Genomic DNA, 20,079 nt, shown 5'->3' with positions numbered 1-20,079 from the left:
AATTTTTTTTCTATCACGTTGGAATGTTTTTCTTTCACAACACAGTTGTATAGATCCTGACCCTTTTGGCTTTACTCAATTGATTTTCTCTTATTAATTGGAGTCACTACCTTGCCAAATGGTTGTAAAATCTGACCCCTTTTGGGGGCTATATAATCAAATATATATATATAAATACTTTTATTATATATTAACGTTTAATGTTAAGTTATATTGAATAGATTGTCGTAACTTAGAAAAAAATCCAAGAAGGAAGGCTTGCATTTTCTTTAGTAGCTGCCTAATTATTAATAAAGCTTTGTCTTATTACAGTATTACAAATTCTATTATTGGTGATATCTATCATCATGAAATACAAACGTGTTATATACGTACATATATATACACATAATTTTATGTATGTGTGTAAGACCTTTTTTAGACCCTTTATACACTTCTATTTATATGTACTTGTCTAGTTTTTGTTTGGGTTATTGTTTGTGAGGTTGTTATTTATACAATAATAATACTAATAAACTCACAAATATTAATTAAGCACATAGAAAAGCTTGGCCTACTTTTGAATAACATATAAAGGACAAAGAGGAATAGTACGAAACTCAACTTGTTCGACAGCTAAGCTTAATTGGCAAATGGTCCCAAATTTCATTTATTATTAACACACTTCAAATGTGTATGTATACTATCATGAAAATAGACCTTTGTGTGAACAATTAAATTTCTTTCAAAAGAAATAATTAATTTAGATACATGAAAGCATAAATGAGATGATGAAATGGAATGATGACCATGAGAATCTGTATATAAATAAATAAATTTATATACAATATTTCTATAATATTCAAACCAAATTCAAATTGCATGCAAGTTACATTATTTTGCTTTTTTAAATATGTCACGCTACATTATAGTCGTAGTTTTGTAGGGTCCATTAAATGATTGCTTTATTTATTTATTTATTTCTTTATTATTTTTTTTATATTATTTTTCATATTTGTTAGATATTAAATGATTAGTTTAAGGCTTACATCCATTCGTGCATATACGTGTATGTATATCTCTCTCTCAGAATTTATTACACAAATCGTAATGTCGGGTAAGAGCAATGATATTGTGTGAATTAAAATTTTAAAATGAAAAAAATATCTTCTCACATTTTAAAAAATTTTACAATATTATCAATATATAAAAAATTATATTTTTTACAATGATATTGAAAAAAAAAAAAAAAAAAACTGTTAAATTATTCTCTACACCCCTTTACATTATCTCTTCACGTACAAAAAAATTTAAAATTTAAAAATTAGCAAAAATTATTTTAATATTATATAAGTCAATAAAAACCATATACATTATTTTATTCTTATTATCGTATATTTATTTTCAGAAAAAGAAAAATTATACATATAATATATGGAATATATATGATATCCAAATATATATATGTACGAATAATCAAAATTACTATCATATATAATTTTTTAAAAAAATTACTATCATATATAAATAGATATCTTTATTATTTCACAATACATTAATCAGCACGGCTATTATAAATTATTTTTTTTTATGAATTACTCCATATATTATTTTTTTAATTTTTTTTTTAAATTTACAGTTTGAGTTTCTAAAGTGGTTGCAGCTTTAGTTGTAATAGGAATTTCTATACGATTTTTTGTTGCAATTTAGGTTGCAACGGTAGTTGCAATAAGGATTTTTATGTAAAATTTCATAAAAATGTAAAAAAAAAAAAAAAACAAAAACAAAAAAAAACTGTTTTAAATTTAAAAATGAAAAATCCCCTGCTTTTTTTTATCACCATCAGTAAATTTAATCCTATATATTTGGTACTATTATACGTACTATACATGGAAAGAAAATTGAAGAGAAAGAAAATATAATGGAAACGAAAATAATTAGAATGAAAGAAATGAAAAGTATTATTACGTACATGGACTATCTTTATGCTTAGTAAAGAGGAAAGAAATTAGGGGGAAGAATTGTAGATTGAGCAAGGGAAAAAGATCAGATTATTTTAAAAGGGAAATTTGAAAAATTATACATTAAAAATTCTAATATTTTATGCTTAAACCAGTACATTTCAAAATAAAAAATATATGACACTTTTATCAAAAATCCAAAAATAACCCTCACATAACAACACCCCAACTCTCTCTCTTCCTCTATCACTCTAGCAACTCTCTCTCTGCCCACTTCGCACGAACCGAACCCCCCACCGCCCACCACGAGTCGAGCCCCACCTCCGACCGACACCAGTCCGACGGATACCCACAGCCGCACCACTCCGATCGAGACGCCGACGGAGACCCAAAGCATCATCCACGAACCGAACCCACGCCCACCTCGATCGAACCCACGCACGCACGCACGCCATCTCGACCGAACCCATCTCGACCGAACCCACGCACGCACGCCGGCCGAACACCATCGGAGAAGAAGAAGATCCGATGCCGCGCAAAAATTTCAATTTTTTTTTGGGTTTTTAAGGTTGGGTCCGATGGGCCCATTGGACGGGGCATCGAGCCCATCAGGCCCCCGACTGCAAAAACCTTAAAAAAAACCCGTCGGGCCCAAAAATTTGACATCGGGCCCATCTTACCCGACTTCAAAAACCCAAAAAAATGCCCCCATCGGACGGGCATCGGGCCCCATCAGACCTGACCCCTTAAAAGCCCAGAAAAATTGAAAAACAAAAAAAAGTTTTTGAGAGGGGTATTTTTGGGGTTTTGGAAAAGTGGTCATATATTTTCAATGTAGAAAAGTATTAGTTTAGGAAAAAAATATTAGATATATGTAAGTATAGAATTTCAAATTTCCCTTTTAAAATTACAATTCTATTCTTTTATGATTATTATAAAATTAAATTAGTAGGGAGTATATTAGTAATTTTATTTTATAGTAGTTTTTTTTTAAAAAAAAAAAAAACATTTACGAGAGAGAAAGGTTTTTTTTTTGGGGTAGGAGTCACTACTTTTTTTCCATCTTCTTTTCTCTCCCACCAAATATAGATATTTTTTCTTATCTTCTCACTTTTCTCTCCAAATTTTTCTTTCCTTCCACTTTTCTTCTTTACCAATCAAAGGGTTACTTGGGCTTGGCTTGCTTTGCAAAACAAAATTAATTTTTAATCAATTAATCAAAAGTTCAAGAATGGCTACTTTACTACTAGCTACTAGTGACTGACTTGGTCAATTCAATTGCAATTTAGTCAACAATGGATAAAATGTTGAAAACACGTGTCATCAAATAATGTAGAGGGAGAGAGAGAGAGAGTAAGAGAAGGGGTCAATGGGAAAAATAAGAAAGAAAGTGAAAGACAAAGATGAGGACAAGAGGGTAGCAGTACTATAAAGTTGTTTAAATTAAATATCAAAACTCGTAATGGTGTGTGAGTGTGAGTATACGGTAAAATGGATACGAAACCCTATCTTCTTCCATGGTTCAAAAAAATATGTGCAGTGTGAGTTGTACGAAGGTAGATGCATAGATCAACAGTACTGTATTGAGTGTTGAGTACTGTACCATACACGCATGCCTTCCACGGCCATACTCTAACCCATTGCTTTACCATCACTTTTTTTTTTTTCCTTTTTGGAATTTTCAGCCCAAATGCTCTTCAAATTTTATTCTCCTTTTAGAATCATATCTATGATTTTAAATTGGAGAATAATTAGTATTTGTCATCCCAACTATATTTTTTTGAATATAAAAATGTTCATTGGATCAAAAGATTAGACTTTAAGGTCATTATAAAATAAATTTGTTAGAATTGACCATACAGACAAGTTACCACTTTATTGTTGCCCACTTTACTACTTTATGAGCAACAAAATTACGAGAATGAAAAAAAAAACGTACATCCAACAAAATTATTGGAAAGCTTAAGGCAAAAAGAGGAATAGTTTTCAATCTCCCAAAACATCTCCTTGCGGTTTAGAAAATTGATTACTATCATAAAATCGCTCTCCACAATAATGAACTTGTAACCTTTGAGCTTTGCCAAATCAATCGCCAAGCAACAAGCTGTCGCCTCTCCACAAAGGGCATCCGAAAAATCCGAGCCCACCGTGCTCACCCAGATGACCTCACCCAAGTAGTTTCTAGCAACAACTGCTATACACAAGCATTTTGATCCCACTGACATCATATTTCAATTTAATCCAATAAGGAGGAGGAGGCCAATCCTCCACCCGGATAGGATAAGGAGTGGAGATTATAGAGTATGTCAGCATAAGAACACTAAATAGATTCAAAGCACTGATTCAAGTCAACCATCTTATGATTATGCACTTTTTTATTTCAGGCTCGCCATATAGTGTCAACAACAACAGAAGCATAGATAAAGACCTTTTCAACGTTGATGCCCCTGTTATTGAGACTCCAAATAAATTTGACCTAGTCCCACATACGGATTCCTAAATTGACCACTGGAAAGATACCCCACAGCGAAGACTTCCATAAACGGAAAGCTAGATCGCATTTAAGAAATAAGTGCTCCAGAGATTCCTCTTCCACCCTATAAAAGGGCAGGTAACATCCTCAACCTTTAATCTCTTACTAAGAATAGCCCTGATCGGAAGGGCCTTGGATAAAATACACCACCAAAGGATTCTTATGCCTCTCTAAGATTTTACTATTTTAGAGCTTATTCCACATAGAGGGAGCAACCTCACACTGTGGAGCTCTATGTAATGCTTGAGTAAAATAGGCCGACTTGCATGAGAAAATCCCATTACCCTCTTTTATCCAGATCCATTTATCTTTTTCTTGACCCAATAATCTTCCCCCTTTCAGGATAGCAAAAATATTATCCCTATCAAAGAGGCAATTCAGTTTTTGAATGTCCTAGTCACCCGTGGTAGTCAGGAGGTCAGCCACACTACAAGAAATATCACTTTTACCAGCACATTTCGCTACTGCGCTGGTAAAAGTAACTTTTACCAGCGCATTTCGCAAACTGCGCTAGCAAAGAGATCAAAGTTTTACTAGCGCACATTTGAAGTGGCTAAAATCAAACTTTTACCAGCACATTTATGCGCTGGGAAAAGTCTTTTTTGCCAGCACTTTCATTTTATGCTGGCAAAAGTTCTAATACCAACATTGATTTGCCAACCCCCTTTTGCCAACACATCATAGGTAAATTTTATTTTACCAGTGCAATACCAACTTTTGCCAGCACAAAAATGTGCTGGCAAAAGTGACATTTCTTGTAGTGCCACCTTTCTCAGACCAAACTCTAGGTGCCCACTAGACTTAGGGTAGAAAGATTTACCATGAGCCACCCATGAATCCTCCCAAATAATAGTATCCCTGCTATCATTCACCACTTTACAAGCTCCTTCTCTCAAAATGTCACTAGCTTTGACCACATTCTTCTAAAGTAATGAATTAGAATCTTTACTTTATCATAGTAATCGGAGATAGAAAGATTTCCTTTTTGCACTGTGGAGAGTTGAGATTTGATTTGCAAGATATGTGCCTTAGATTGAGATGCAAATCCTTGCTCTAGGGCCTTCCATGTCGTGTAAGATGTATTGTACTAAGCCAATGAGCCCAATACAGTTTCAGACATTGATGATCGGAGCCAACTGAGCAAGAGCTGGTCCTTTCTTTTCGAGGTGACAGATTCTAGATTGACATCACCATTGGCGAGTTGAGCCGGCGGAGCAACTCCGGTGAGTAAGATCTCGTCGAGACTACAGCCAATAACTGTAGGAATCACATGAGATTTCCAAACCAAGAAGTCCGATCGATTGAGTTTAACAATAAGAGAGGAACTGAGAGAGTTCTAAAAGGGATTCCAAGATTGCTGAGGAGCAATCGGAGGAGGTTGAGGAACAATTCGCAGTGGTTGTTCGCGAGCTGGAGCATTTGTGCGTGGTGGATTTTCGATGCTTGGAGGATCCATAGATGACTTTCGTCAATGGCTTCTTGATACCATGTATGAACTTATCAATATAAACTTAAAACAGAGTGATGAATACAACAAACTCAAAAGTCTATAAAAGTTTGTAGACTAAAGAGTGAAAGGCATTTATTTACAGATGTGAGATTACAAGGATACAAGGTAAAGAAAAGGTTAACTGAAAATAGTTAACTGTTACAACAAAATTAACAGTTGGTGATTGGATTACGTACCAATAATATTTTTTAGCAATTTTCTAAATAAAAATAATTAATTAAAGTAATATACCATATAAATATTTGTCACATTATTATTTGTCTAATTAGTATGACTTTTTATTTCTAGAATTTGAATCCATAGCAAGTATAAAGTTATTTTTTTCTCAGCAAAAAATGTAAAAGATCATTTTATTTTATTTTACTTTTTTGAATGAAAATAATCTTTATTAGACAGAAACATCCGCTAATACAAAGGTCTGAAGAGTAGGGGTAACATCACTCTCAGTAAAGAGACGACCTGACCAATAACTAGCACCACGTGTTATACAGTGCGTGGCTTTGTTAGCAGACCGTTTAACATGACCAATAGAAACATCACTTAAAGAAGATAAAATAAATTGACAATCTTGAACAAATAAACCAAAAATAGAAAGCATAGATAGCGAACTAAGAATAGCTTTAACAACTAAAATACAGTCCGTCTCTAAAATGACATTTGACTTGTTATTTCTCTTTATCCAACTAAATGTCTCTTTTTGTTAAAAAAAAAAAAAAAAAAAAAAAAAAAAACTAAGTGCTCTTTGACACTTAGAATTTTTGTAATTTCAGATCGGTAACTGACAGGAAATTAAAATAGTTGAAAACACCTCAATTACTCGACCATCAAAATCACGTGCTACAAAACCTGTACCGGTCTCATTTTTGATAAAGACGAAAGTAAATAAATATACGATTTCAAAAATAAATAAAGACAGGCATTTTCAAATGAATAATAGATTCATTTAAAAAATAAATAATAATAGATATTTTTTTTTAAAAAAAAATAATAATAATAATAGATAAAGGTAGTAAAAGTGGGGCCTACCTTGATGGCTATTGTGACAAAGATTTCATAGCTTGTCACCGTGTGTGCCGACGCGGCTGATTACGTGGCACTCTCTCCATTCTCACGTGAATCATGACTTTTCATTTTCGTTGCCTTTCCTTTCCATTCCAATAGAAGATTTTAGATTTTTGGCCCTCTTTCATTTATATACAAAATCATTTATTTTTATTTTTATTTTTTAAAAATGTATATACACATCATTATTATTATTAAGTTAATTAAAATTTTTGTCCTTTAATTTCCACATGTATTAAATTATTCCCTTTAAAATTTTAAGATCGTTAAAAATATCCCTGAACTATTGAGATGGTTAAATTTAAGAACTTTTATCTAATTTTATTCAATTTCACTATTTCAGTGATTGTTTATGTACTAAACCATGCTCACAAAACTTTGATATCTACCAAATTATGTCTCTCAAACTTTGACATTTACTAAATTATATCTCTTGAACTTTCATCTATATTAGACTTTTTTTATTAAAATTGGACAAAAATCTTTAAATCCAACAATCTAAATAGTTTAGAGGCATTTTTAACAACTTTAAAAGTTCAAATGGCATAATTTAGTACATGTAAAAATTTAAAAGACAAAAATCTTAATTAGCCTTATTATTAATAATAATTAACTTCATAATAATAATAATAATAATAAAAGAAAATAGTATTTTATATGAAAAAATATCATCTATCTCTTTGACCATTTTATTCATTAAGATGCCTTTGTTACTTGCAACTAGCTATAAGTATCATATAAAATATAATGTATTATCTTTATCCAATAACATTAATTGTTAATAGCGAGGATACTTATTTTTTTGTTAAAAACATTCATTTTGTTATACTTATATCATATTTTTTTAGGGTAAATACCATTTTGGACCCTCTGTTTTACAAAAGTTACCAATTGGACCCTGTATTTTGTTAAATGATAAAATAGATCATGTATTTTCTAAAATAGTACATATAGGACCCTGAATTGATTTTTTGTCAAAATAAAGTTTAATTATAATCCGATCTAAAAGTGCTATGACAAAACTGTTTACATTTATTGTATCTGTTCGTATTAAGCATTGTCTTCAAGTTGGTTGTATTAAAGAAAAAGTTGTCAAAAATTAAGCTTAGGGTCCTATTTTTACTATTTTAGAAAATACAGGGTCCATTTTATCATTTAACAAAATACAGGGTCCAATCTGTAACTTTTGCAAAACACAAGGTCCAAAATAGTATTTACCCTATTTTTGAGCGAGATTATTCAAATAATATATTCTACACCCATTAAATTAAATAAAAACCAGGACAAGGGCTATGTGTGTGGTAATTAAGCTCATTTTTAAATTGGAATTATTTGGTAAAATATAAATATTTATTTTAATGTTATATAAATATTACTTTTGTAAAATTAATATATTATTTTTATAAATTTTTATAAGTCATAAACACTAAATATATCAGTTTTCATAAACACTAAATTTTTATAAATTTCATATAAACAAAAGTTTGGATATATCAGTTTTTAAATAATTTAAACAAAATTACTTTATAACTAAAAGCATCTCCAAATAGGAGTAATGTCAAAAAACACATCATTTTCAAATATTTTTTTTATTTAATTTCTTTATCATTCACGGTTAAAATTTAGAATAAGATGAATAAGTTTCCATCTCAAAATCAATTGAAAGTAGGATGAATAGTTCATTCATCTTATATATGACAATTTATTTCCACACATAAACAATGTGGGACTAATTCTAATATCTACATGATTTAATAATTTTTCATACAAAAATCACTTTAGTTGACAGCTCCAAAAGTTATCTACTGTTGAGAATCATGAGGTTCCATCTCAAAACCAATTGGCAATGAGTGGAGTAGTCCATGTTCTTGGCTCAATTCTCTACCATTTATTTTATGTAGGATAATGTCCACAAGTTATCTACCATGTACCACATACTATACTATTTAAATGATTGAATTTTATTAAATACTATAGAATAATACCATAAAGTAATTTTTTTTTATATAATAAAAAAATAAAGTAATACAACGTGGTTGTTGCCAAATATAGACAATAATATTGTTGTGATATGAAGCAAGAGAGAAAACTATGGAATGAAGAGAATTGAAGTAAATGAATGAAGCTCTGCCTTGAAATGCATGCTTGGAAACCTTTTATATATGAAAGACTAAGTCGGTTACAACAGAGTACAAAGGAGCTGAAAATAACAGAATTGGACAGCTGTAAACAAATAGTGCTAACCAAAATAACAGACTAACTAACAAGGACTTAAGGGAATTAATCATGTGTATCTCTAACATCCCCCTTCAAGGTGCACTCATTTGACTTGAGTGTCAACTTGTCTCTGAGATACACAAATTGATCTGTAGGCAGGGGCTTTGTTAAAATGTCAGCAGTCTGATATGGAGAGTCAACATATCTGATCTCAAGTTTGTTTTCTAGCACTCTGTTGCGGACAAAATGAACATCGATCTCGATGTGTTTAGTACGGGCGTGGTAGACGGGATTAGAGGCCAATGAACCGGCTCCCAGATTGTCACACCATAATATTGGTGTAGTTGTTATCGGTATTGAGAGTTCTGTAAGAATGGCCTCCAACCAAATTAATTCTGAAGTTGCAAGGGCAAGAGCACGGTATTCGGATTCCGTACTTGAGCGGGCAACTACACTTTGTTTCTTTGAACACTAGCTTATGAGATTGGTTCCCAGGAACATACAATAGCCAGAGGTAGATTTTCTGTCATCACTACATCCAGCCCAATCCGCATCCGAGTAACCTTGCAATTGTAAACTTGATGCAGCAGTGAATGTCAAGCCTGTTGTTGAGGTGCCAGCCAGGTACCTAAGAATTCTTTTGCAGGCACCCCAGTGATCTGTAGTGGGATGTTGAAGATACTGACTGAGCTTATTTACGACAAACGCAATATCTGGCCTTCTCATGAGAACATATTGAAGAGCCCCGATTACACTGCGGTATTGCTTTGGATCTGTGAGAGGAGTGCCAGACGTTTGAGACAGCTTGGTATTAGCACACATGGGTGTTGTTTGGGGTTTAGCATCAAGCAGTTTAGTCTTGGTCAAGAGGTCACAGATGTACTTGGTTTGAGTGAGATAGATGGCCTTGTCATCACGAAGAACCTCAAAACCGAGAAAATAGTGAACCGAGCCAAGAATTTTGAGAGCAAATTTGTTGTGAAGGGCCTGAATCGTGCTTTGTATCTGTTGAGGACATCCTCCTGTGATGAGTATGTCATCGACATACACAAGAAGAAGCAGAAGTTTATTGTGTTTCCGAGAGAAGAACAAACTTGTGTCAGCAGTGGAATTGGTGAACCCCCATAGCAGTATTGTTGATTTTAGTGTGTCAAGCCAGGCGTGAGGGGCCTGTTTTAAGCCATAGATAGCTTTATTTAACTTGCAAACATGTTGAGGGAATTCTTGATCACTGAATCCTTTCGGCTGGTGCATGTAGACATCCTCTTTTAGTTCACCATTAAAAAACGCATTATTAACATCCACTTGTTGAATATCCCAACCCTTTGTTGCAGCAAGAGAGAAGATAATTCGAATGGTGCATGGCTTGATGACAGGACTAAAAGTTTCAAGAAAGTCCAACCCCGGTGTTTGTTGAAAACCTCGTGCCACAAGTCTAGCCTTTAATTTATTCACCGATCCATCTGCATTATATTTGATTCTAAACAGCCACTTATTAGTAATTATTTTCATATCTGTAGTGGGGGGCACAAGAATCCAAGTTTTCTTTTTCTTGAGAGCATGAAATTCTTGATTCATGGCATTATTCCATTTGGGATCGCTTAGAGCTTGTTTTACAGAGGTTGGTTCTAAAATATTGTTGATTTGAGTGATGAATGTCTTTGGCTTAAACACCCCAGCCTTAGATCTAGTGACCATGGGATGAGTGTTGTCACGGGTAGAAATTGGTGGTTGATCTGAAACAGGTTGTGTGAGAGAGGGTGACTGAGGAGGTAAAGGATATGGCAAAGAGGAATCTGTTGATGTGTATTGGCTAGAGCTGGTGGCAGTGTTTGGGGTACTGGGGTAATGAGAGTGAGGTGTTTGAACAGAGGCATTAGAATCATGTGATGAATTTGTGGGGGTGTTGACTCTGTAGTTATTGTTATTGGGAGTATGTTGAGGTATGGGGAAGCCTTGTATGGGAGTAATACTGGGAGTTGGAACAGAGGTAATATTAGAGGAAAACAACTCATGGTAAGGAAACTCAGCTTCATTTAATGTAACACTTCTAGCAACATATATTTTACCACTAGGGTGGAGACACCTATAACCTTTTTGAGTGTTATTGTAACCTAAGAAAAGGCATTTACTAGATCTAAAGGCAACTTTGTGTTGATTGTATGGAGTGAGGAGGGGAAAACAAGAACACCCGAAGACCTTTAGGAGATTATAGTCAGGCTTATGGTTATATAGTTTTTCAAATGGTGTCATATGTTGTAAAATTTGGGTAGGCAGCCTGTTAATGAGATAAGCAGCAGCAGCATATGCTTCCCACCAAAAGGTGAGAGGCATTTTGGCCTGAGCCAACAATGTTAGCCCCATATCTACGACGTGTCTGTGTTTTCTTTCGACACGTCCCTGCTGCTGGTGCGTATGGGCACAAGATTGCCTAAGGGTGATGCCAAGATTTTGAAAATGTGTGTAAAGAGGCAAGTATTCTTTACCAAGATCAGTTTGAACACTTTTGATTTTGGTATTGAACCTTCTTTCAACTAAGTTTTGAAAGTGAGTAAACAAGATAGTGACTTCAGATTTTGATTGCATAGGGTATATCCAAACAAAGCGAGTGTAATCATCCACACAACTAAGGTAATATTTATAGCCATCTCTTGAGGAATAAAAGGATGGACCCCAAACATCCGTATGCACAATTTCAAATGGAGAAACAGTTTTATTGGTAGTGGGTTTGAATGTAAACTGGTGCATCTTGCCTAATTGACAAGCGTCACAAAAGCTGTGATCTTTACGTTTTATTTCAGGACATACAGAGTTTAGAACCTTGTGCAACACCTGCTTTGCAGGATGGCCAAGGCGACAATGCCAAATAGAAGCAAACTGAGATTTATCCCTAACAGGATTACTAGAAGTGTTACAATTGAAAGCAGTAGCTTTGAAACTTGAATCGGCAGGGAAAGACTGAGTATTTGAAGCTGTGATGTTGTGTTTGTGAGGCACTTTCAGGGAGTAGAGTCCATTATGAAGGGAACCCCTTAGAAGAACTTGCCTCGTAGTCTTGTCCTTGATAAGACAACACAAAGAATCAAATTCAAGCACAACATTATTATCATGAGTAAACTGAGAAATACTTAACAAATTTTTGGTTATACTAGGGACATGCAATATGTCTTTGAGTAAGAGAGATTTAGTTGGGAGATGGGTGGGTATACTATTAGAACCAACATGTAAGATTGGGATAGAATCACCATTACCTACAACAACTTTTGCCTTTCCTTTATAGTCTGTGGAATTGTTGAGTTGTTGATTGTCTGAAGTCAGGCGATTTGTTGCTCCCGTGTCAAGATACCAAGTTCCTGGGGACTCTTCAAGAATTGAGGATTCAGATATATTTGCCTGTGGATTATCTGAAGAAGAATTCGAGGTAGAAGCACCTTGTGTTGGGGGTCCATTGTAAGTGATATCGAACCTATGATAACACTTTTGAGCTGTATGACCAACACGGCCACAGAGTTGACACACAGGCCGATTCCCTCTGCCACCACGATTTGCTTGGTAACCACGACCGCCTCTGTAAGCACCACGGTAACCACGAAAACGAGTGGTTCCATTAACAGAGAGATTAGCAAGATTTGCTTGGACTGTGTTTAAGGCAGTGGCAGAGAGTTGTTGGAGTCGGACTTCTTGACTGTGCAACATGAATTGAATTTCTTGAAGAGTTAACGGTTCAGATCTGGAGGTTAAATTTACCACAACAGATTCATATTCTTGGCCAAGGCCACCAAGAACATAGAGAGCAAGATCCTCATCTGAAATGGCTTGACCAGCAGCTGCAAGGGAGTCAGCATATCCTTTGTAAAGACCGCCTATGAATAGTACTTTGTATTATTAATTATTTAAGGTTTATGTATTAATAATTATGGAATGCATATTTTAGAAGTATATTTTATATATCATATATGTTTTTATGCTATTTTATATTTAATTACCTAATTTCTGTGATTGTGTTCGGAAGCTGTGGAAAGCGACGTTGGGCCTAGAGAGTTGCATTTTATAATTTAGATTATTATCGGAGTATTATTGTTAAATAGTAGAGGCGTTAGAATTTTCGGGGATTAGTATTTGACCATTTTGCCCTTGAGTTGCTTAATTATTTTTTTTATTATTTGGGGGGCAAGGAGGTCTTTTAGCAAGACTTTTCCTTTGACTTTATTGGTTAAGTCTTGGCTGGGAATGGATTTTACTAAGCAATTTTATTAAAAAAAGAAGAAAGAAGAAGCTAATGAGAGGTTGCTTAAGTTTGAAGGAAAAACAAAAAGGAAATAGTTTTTTTTTCTCTTTCTCTCTCTTTCGATTCTCTTGGGCTGTAGCTGGGGGTGAGAATTTGTGTTGAATCAAGGGAATTCTAGTGGTATTGAAGCTTTGTTCAAGGTAATCTTTCTCTCTATCTTTTACTTGAAGTTGTTGTAGTTAAACTAGGTTTTGGTGTGAATTTTGGGAAATTGGTGGCTGTTTGATTTGGGAATTATTTAGGTTAGTTTCTGGTGTTAATTAGAGGTTGTTATTCTGGTTATAAGCTAAGCTAAGTGAGTATTTTAATGTTTGAATTGAATTTAAAGTTGTGAGTTCAAATTGGAGCTTTAATGGTGAATTGGGATTTTGTTTGATTTGTTGAGTTTTGTTGGTTGGGTTTGGTTTGGAATAATGTATGCAAGTATTCTGGAGGTTTTTAGAAGATTTGGGATTGTTTTGAATTAAGGGGAAGTTTTTTTGGGTTCCCAGCTCAGAACCGGAATTCCGGTTCCTGGGGCCCTGTTGCAACTTGGTCGGCCGGTTGGTCCCGAAACGGACTTCGGTTGGGAACCGGCTTTCTTAGGTTGGGGCTTTTTCCCGAGCCCTAGTTTTTCCCGTTTTTAAGTAATTTAGGGCGTTGGCATCCCTTTTATCGATAGGGTTAAGCTTAGTTTCTATTTTAAAACCCCGATAAGTGTTTTAGCGAGTCTCTCATCGGTTTTTGAACATTATGGTTTAGGGCCCTGTTAAACGTCGAGCTGCACTTCCACTCAGGCTGACCGGCACACTTGAGCACGGAACGAGGTAAGATAGCGTAAGAATATATATATGAATGTTTATGCTTGTTTTGGATGTTAATGTAATTACGGTGTTACCAACACGAGTACCCAGGGTACGTCGTGTTCGGGGTACAACACTTAGTAATTCTCGGGAGTACAGTTAGGGCTCTACCAACACAAGTACAGAGTTGGTACTTTAGTGCATTTGGTATAGTAGTCGTACTACCCTTAAGAACGTTCTTAATCATTTGGTGAGCTTCGTTGTTAAGCTCAGGGCAGCTTGATCATAAAGCTGGCAGCGTGCTACTTTTATATTTCTTGCATATCTTACTGAGTCTGTTGACTCATCAGTTTGCTACCTTGTGTAGGTAAAGGAAAAGCAAAGCTAGAGGAACAGTGAGGTGGAACTCGGCATGATTGTACATATTGCGGCAGTGCAACCTGGAGGGTTTCGGTTTATAAATATTTTGGAGTCTGTATTTTGAAGATGCATGTCTGCAAAACTTTTTTAAAAAAAATATATATATGTAATAGTAAAGTACTTTTAACCTAAATTTTGATACTCGGGATCCCGATCCATATGGTTATTGATATATAAATTATTCAAGTTAATTTCCGAGTTTATTATTATTAAAATACGGGCGTTACAGTTTGGTATCAGAGCCACTGGGTTGTCCACTGAAGACCGTCAAGATATGTACAATCAAGGCCAGTGTCGAGTTCAACTCACGGTTCCGTAAGCTTTATTTCTTTTTGCAAACTGTTTAAAGATATGTTGAGTTATATATATGAGTAATTGAGATGCTTTAAATTTTAATTGCGGTCTTGAAAATATTTTGACCACTGTCTGACCTACGTGCCTTGTGGGTTCGCAGGCTAAGTCCTAATTAATGGACGACCAGCGAAACGTTAGAAGGCAGGGTGAATTGGTTGAGACCGGAGGTGGTCGGGGTGGTAGGAATCCCCAAAACCCCCGTGGACGCGGTAGAGGCCGCGGTCGAGTCCCGAGAGGTGGACAGGAGAATCCACCTCAGGCCCCGGTTGATTGGGAGCAAAGGTTTGCTGAGATGCAAACTAGAATTGAGCAACAAGAAGAAGAGATCCGACGACTTAGGCAACGGGATGCCCCTGTTGAGCCTCCCCTGCAACCGTGCATTGCGGTTCTGCGGCCCTGCGGTGCCAGCTGAGCAACATGTTGCTGGTAACCGCATGGAGCCTTTATATGAGAGGTTCAGAAAGCAAGCGCCTCCAGTATTTCTGGGAGGCCCTGATGTTCTTAAGGCTGAGCAGTGGTTGACTGTGATCGAAAGAATACTGAATTTTATGGGAGTAGCTGGAAATGATAGGGTGGCATGTGCCACGTTCCAATTTCAGGAGGATACCCTGATTTGGTGGGAAATGGTATCCCTTACCAGGGATGTGACCAGAATGACCTGGGAGGAGTTCCGGGAATTGTTCAACGCCAAATATTACAATGAGGCGGTCCGCAGTGCAAAGCGGAAGGAATTTGTTGAGTTGGTACAAGGTGAGGGTATGACGATGGCAATCGAGTATACCACCAAGTTTGATCGCTTGGCTAAGTTAGCCTCCGGAATTGTACCAACAGACTTCAGTAAGAAAGAAAAGTATTTGGCTGGACTGAATGCCAAAATCAGACATGACCTGGTTATTACAACGAGTGATACAACGACTTATGCAGAAATGGTTGATAAGGCGCTTCGAGCAGAAGGGGCAGTTAAATTTTTACAAGAAACCCGAGAGTCTTCTGGTGTTGGTGGGATTACTACTCTCCCTATGTCGGGTCCTGAAAAAGAGAGTGGGGGTTCTACCCTTGAGCAGAGGAAAAGAACTTTTCCATCTTCGGGAAGTTCAGGGCAAGGTAAAAGGTTTCGAGGAAACCAGAATAGAGGGGGACGTCAGACTTATTCTTATCACGAGTGCCGCGTTGCAAGAAGCATCATCCCGGGGCTTGTAACCGGAGAGCCTGTTTTCAGTGTGGTTCGGTGGGACATCTCAGGAAAGACTGTCCTCAGTTGAAGAAAGAGGAACCGAAGTCTGAGGTCAAACCTGTGTCTGCTCCTGCTCGTGTTTTTGCTATAACTCAGGCAGATGCTGCTGCCAGTCCTTCAGTAGTTACAGGTCAGCTTCTAATCAATAGTTTTGCTTATACTGTTTTATTTGATTCGGGTGCTACTCGGTCTTATGTGTCATCAAGACTTCTTGATCAGTTTGATAGACCTAGTGATATTCTCGAGACGGGGTTTGGAACCCTGTTGCCTAATGGGGAATTAATTATTTCAAGAAAGTGGATTAGGTCAGTAATAATTAGAATTGAAGATAGAGAATTGAGTGCTGATCTCGTGGAGTTACCATTGGCCGAATTCGATATTATACTTGGTATGGATTTTTTGTCCAAATACTCTGCTAGTATTGATTGTAAACGGAAAATGGTGACTTTTGAACCGGAAAATGAGGAACCTTTTGTTTTTGTTGGTTCAGTCCAAGGTTCTCGTGTCCCTAGAATCTCAGCATTGAAAGCTAGAGATTTATTACGAGATGGATGTGTTGGATTTCTGGCAGTGGTAGTGGATTCCAGTAAACCTGTGTTACTTGGACCGGAAGAAGTTAAAGTGGTTAAGGAATTCTTGGATGTATTTCCAGAGGAATTGCCGGGATTACCACCTCAGCGGGAGATAGATTTCATTATTGATTTAATTCCTGGAGCAGAACCTGTTTCAAAGGCACCCTATCGAATGGCACCTGCTGAATTAAAAGAATTAAAGATACAACTCCAAGGGATGTTGGATCTAGGGTTTACTCGACCTAGTGTGTCACCTTGGGGAGCCCCTGTGCTATTTGTGAAGAAGAAAGATGGAACTCTTCGGATGTGTATTGATTATCGGGAGCTGAATAAGTTAACCATTAAGAATAAATATCCTTTGCCCAGAATTGACGATTTGTTCGACCAACTTCAGGGCAAGACAGTATTCCCAAAGATTGACTTGAGGTCTGGATATCATCAATTGAGAATTCGAGAGGAGGATATCCCGAAGACAGCTTTCCGGACCAGGTATGGTCACTATGAATTCCTGGTTATGTCTTTTGGGTTAACAAATGCACCGGCAGCTTTTATGGATCTCATGAATAGGGTATTCAAGGATTTCCTCGATAATTTTGTAATTGTATTTATCGATGATATTCTTGTGTACTCTCGGTCAGAAGCAGAACATGAGCAACATCTTCGAATGGTTCTGCAGCGACTTAGGGATCATAAACTTTATGCAAAGTTCAAAAAGTGTGAATTCTGGCTGTCACAAGTGTCTTTTCTGGGGCATATTGTTGGAAAAGACGGAATTATGGTTGATCCAGGGAAGATTGAAGCGGTGAAGAATTGGCCTAGACCTAAAACAGTCACGGAAATTTGAAGTTTTCTCGGTTTAGCGGGTTATTATCGGCGTTTTGTGGAAGGATTTTCCAAAATTGCGATGCCGCTGTCCGAGCTAACTAGGAAAAATCAGCGATTTATATGGTCAGATAGGTGTGAAAAGAGTTTTCAAGAGCTGAAGCAACGATTGATTACAGCTCCTGTTTTAGCCTTGCCATCTAATCAAGAAAAGTTTGTGGTGTATTGTGACGCTTCAAGGCAGGGTTTAGGCTGTGTGTTAATGCAAGCAGATAAAGTCATAGCTTATGCTTCTCGGCAACTGAAAGATTATGAGCAGCGTTACCCAACTCACGACCTAGAACTTGCAGCAGTGGTGTTCGCCTTGAAAATTTGGCGACATTACTTGTATGGTGAAAGGTGTGAGATCTATACTGACCACAAGAGTCTCAAGTATTTCTTCACTCAGAAGGATTTGAATATGAGACAGAGAAGGTGGTTAGAGTTAGTAAAAGACTATGACTGTGAAATCTTGTATCATCCTGGAAAGGCAAATGTCGTGGCTGATGCCTTAAGCAGAAAAGGACCTGATCAGATATCCAACATGGTTATGATTTCCTCTCAGCTAGCCTCGGAAATGACTAGAGCAAACATTGAGTTGGTGACTGAGAAATTATTTAATCTGACACTTCAGTCAGATTTGTTGGAAAGAATCAGAATGGCTCAGTTAGAAGATTCAGAATTGACTAAGATTCGAGAAGATGTCTTAGCAGGCAAGGCTAAGGACTTCTCCTTTTCTGACAATGGGATGCTATTGTTTAAAGCACGGGTGTGTGTCCCTGATTTCTGTGAGCTTAAAAAGGAAATTTTAGAAGAAGCTCATACTACCCCTTACTCATTACATCCGGGAACCACCAAAATGTATCAAGATTTGAAACCCTATTTCTGGTGGTATGGGATGAAGAGGGATGTAGTGGACTATGTCACTAAATGTTTAACCTGTCAGCAAATCAAAGCTGAGCATCAACGACCGGCGGGGTTACTTCAGCCATTAATACTTCCGGAATGGAAGTGGGAAGACATTGCGATGGACTTTGTGGTTGGCTTGCCTAGAACCACAGGAATGTATGACTCAGTTTGGGTTGTGGTGGATCGTTTTACAAAGTCAGCGCATTTCTTACCTGTTAAGGTAACCTATTCAGTGGATCAGTATGCTGATTTGTATGTGAAAGAAATTCTCCGTCTTCATGGAGTACCGAAGTCAATCGTTTCAGATAGGGATCCTAAATTTACCTCAAAGTTTTGGGTGAGTTTGCAAAAGGCTATGGGAACTAATTTGAAATTCAGCACAGCCTTTCATCCTCAAACAGATGGGCAATCTGAGCGAACCATCCAGATACTTGAAGACTTGTTGCGAGCTTGTGTCATGGATTTTGGAGGGTCATGGAGTAAGTATTTGCCTCTGATTGAATTCTCCTATAATAATAGCTATCAAAGTACCATAGGAATGGCTCCCTATGAGCTGCTCTATGGAAGAAAATGTCGTTCCCCAATTCATTGGGACGAAACAGGAGAACGGAAATACTTGGGCCCTGAATTAGTCCAGAAGACAAATGAAGCAATAGACAAGATCAAAGCTCGAATGCTTGCTTCTCAAAGCAGGCAGAAAAGTTATGCAGATCCCAAGCGACGGGATGTTACATTCCAACCTGGTGATCATGTCTTTCTACGAGTATCCCCGATGAAGGGAATCAGACGCTTTGGAAAGAAAGGTAAATTGAGCCCTAGGTTTATTGGACCTTTTGAAATTCTGGAGAAGGTTGGACAAGTTGCTTATCGGTTAGCCCTACCTCCTTCCTTATCAGCAGTGCATAGCGTGTTTCATGTTTCCATGCTAAGGAAGTATGTGTCTGATCCAATGCATGTTCTGAGTTACGAAGCATTGGAATTGCAATCTGATTTATCATATGACGAACAACCGGTGCAAATTCTGGATAAAAAGGAAAAGGTTCTCCGAACCAAAACCATATCATTGGTCAAGGTACTTTGGAGAAACAGTAAAGTGGAAGAAGCCACTTGGGAATTGGAATCTGAGATGAGGGCCCAGTATCCTGAGTTATTCAGGTAGATTTCGGGGGCGAAATCCTTTTAACGGGGGGATAATTGTAAAAACCGCCTATGAATAGTACTTTGTATTATTAATTATTTAAGGTTTATGTATTAATAATTATGGAATGCATATTTTAGAAGTATATTTTATATATCATATATGTTTTTATGCTATTTTATATTTAATTACCTAATTTCTGTGATTGTGTTCGGAAGCTGTGGAAAGCGACGTTGGGCCTAGAGAGTTGCATTTTATA

The 20,079-nt window shown here is 36.5% G+C and overlaps 1 protein-coding gene across 1 annotated transcript; it reads left to right on the top strand.

Annotated features, from left to right (window-relative positions):
* Positions 1–18,431: 18,431 nt before the first annotated feature.
* Positions 18,432–19,876, top strand: LOC133039349 (uncharacterized). The gene is made up of 3 exons (XM_061118223.1): positions 18,432–18,542; positions 19,461–19,754; positions 19,838–19,876. The coding sequence occupies exons 1-3, from the start codon at positions 18,432–18,434 to the stop codon at positions 19,874–19,876; spliced, it is 444 nt and encodes a 147-aa protein (XP_060974206.1).
* Positions 19,877–20,079: the final 203 nt, after the last annotated feature.

Source organism: Cannabis sativa, chromosome 6 (assembly GCF_029168945.1).
Source record: "Cannabis sativa cultivar Pink pepper isolate KNU-18-1 chromosome 6, ASM2916894v1, whole genome shotgun sequence".
NCBI classification, from domain to species: Eukaryota; Viridiplantae; Streptophyta; class Magnoliopsida; order Rosales; family Cannabaceae; genus Cannabis; species Cannabis sativa.
Note: the sequence above shows the minus strand (reverse complement) of the source record. Positions and strands in the feature narration are given on the sequence as shown.

What these genes read in the sequence shown, in the direction of transcription:
- LOC133039349 (XM_061118223.1), top strand. Translation starts at nt 18,432, where the DNA reads ATGGCTCAGTTAGAAGATTCAGAATTGACTAAGATTCGAGAAGATGTC. An exon ending in TGCTATTGTTTAAAGCACGG is followed by an intron (nt 18,543 to 19,460) that starts GTGTGTGTCCCT and finishes TCCCCGATGAAG; the next exon opens with GGAATCAGACGCTTTGGAAA. An exon ending in AAACCATATCATTGGTCAAG is followed by an intron (nt 19,755 to 19,837) that starts GTACTTTGGAGA and finishes TGAGTTATTCAG; the next exon opens with GTAGATTTCGGGGGCGAAAT.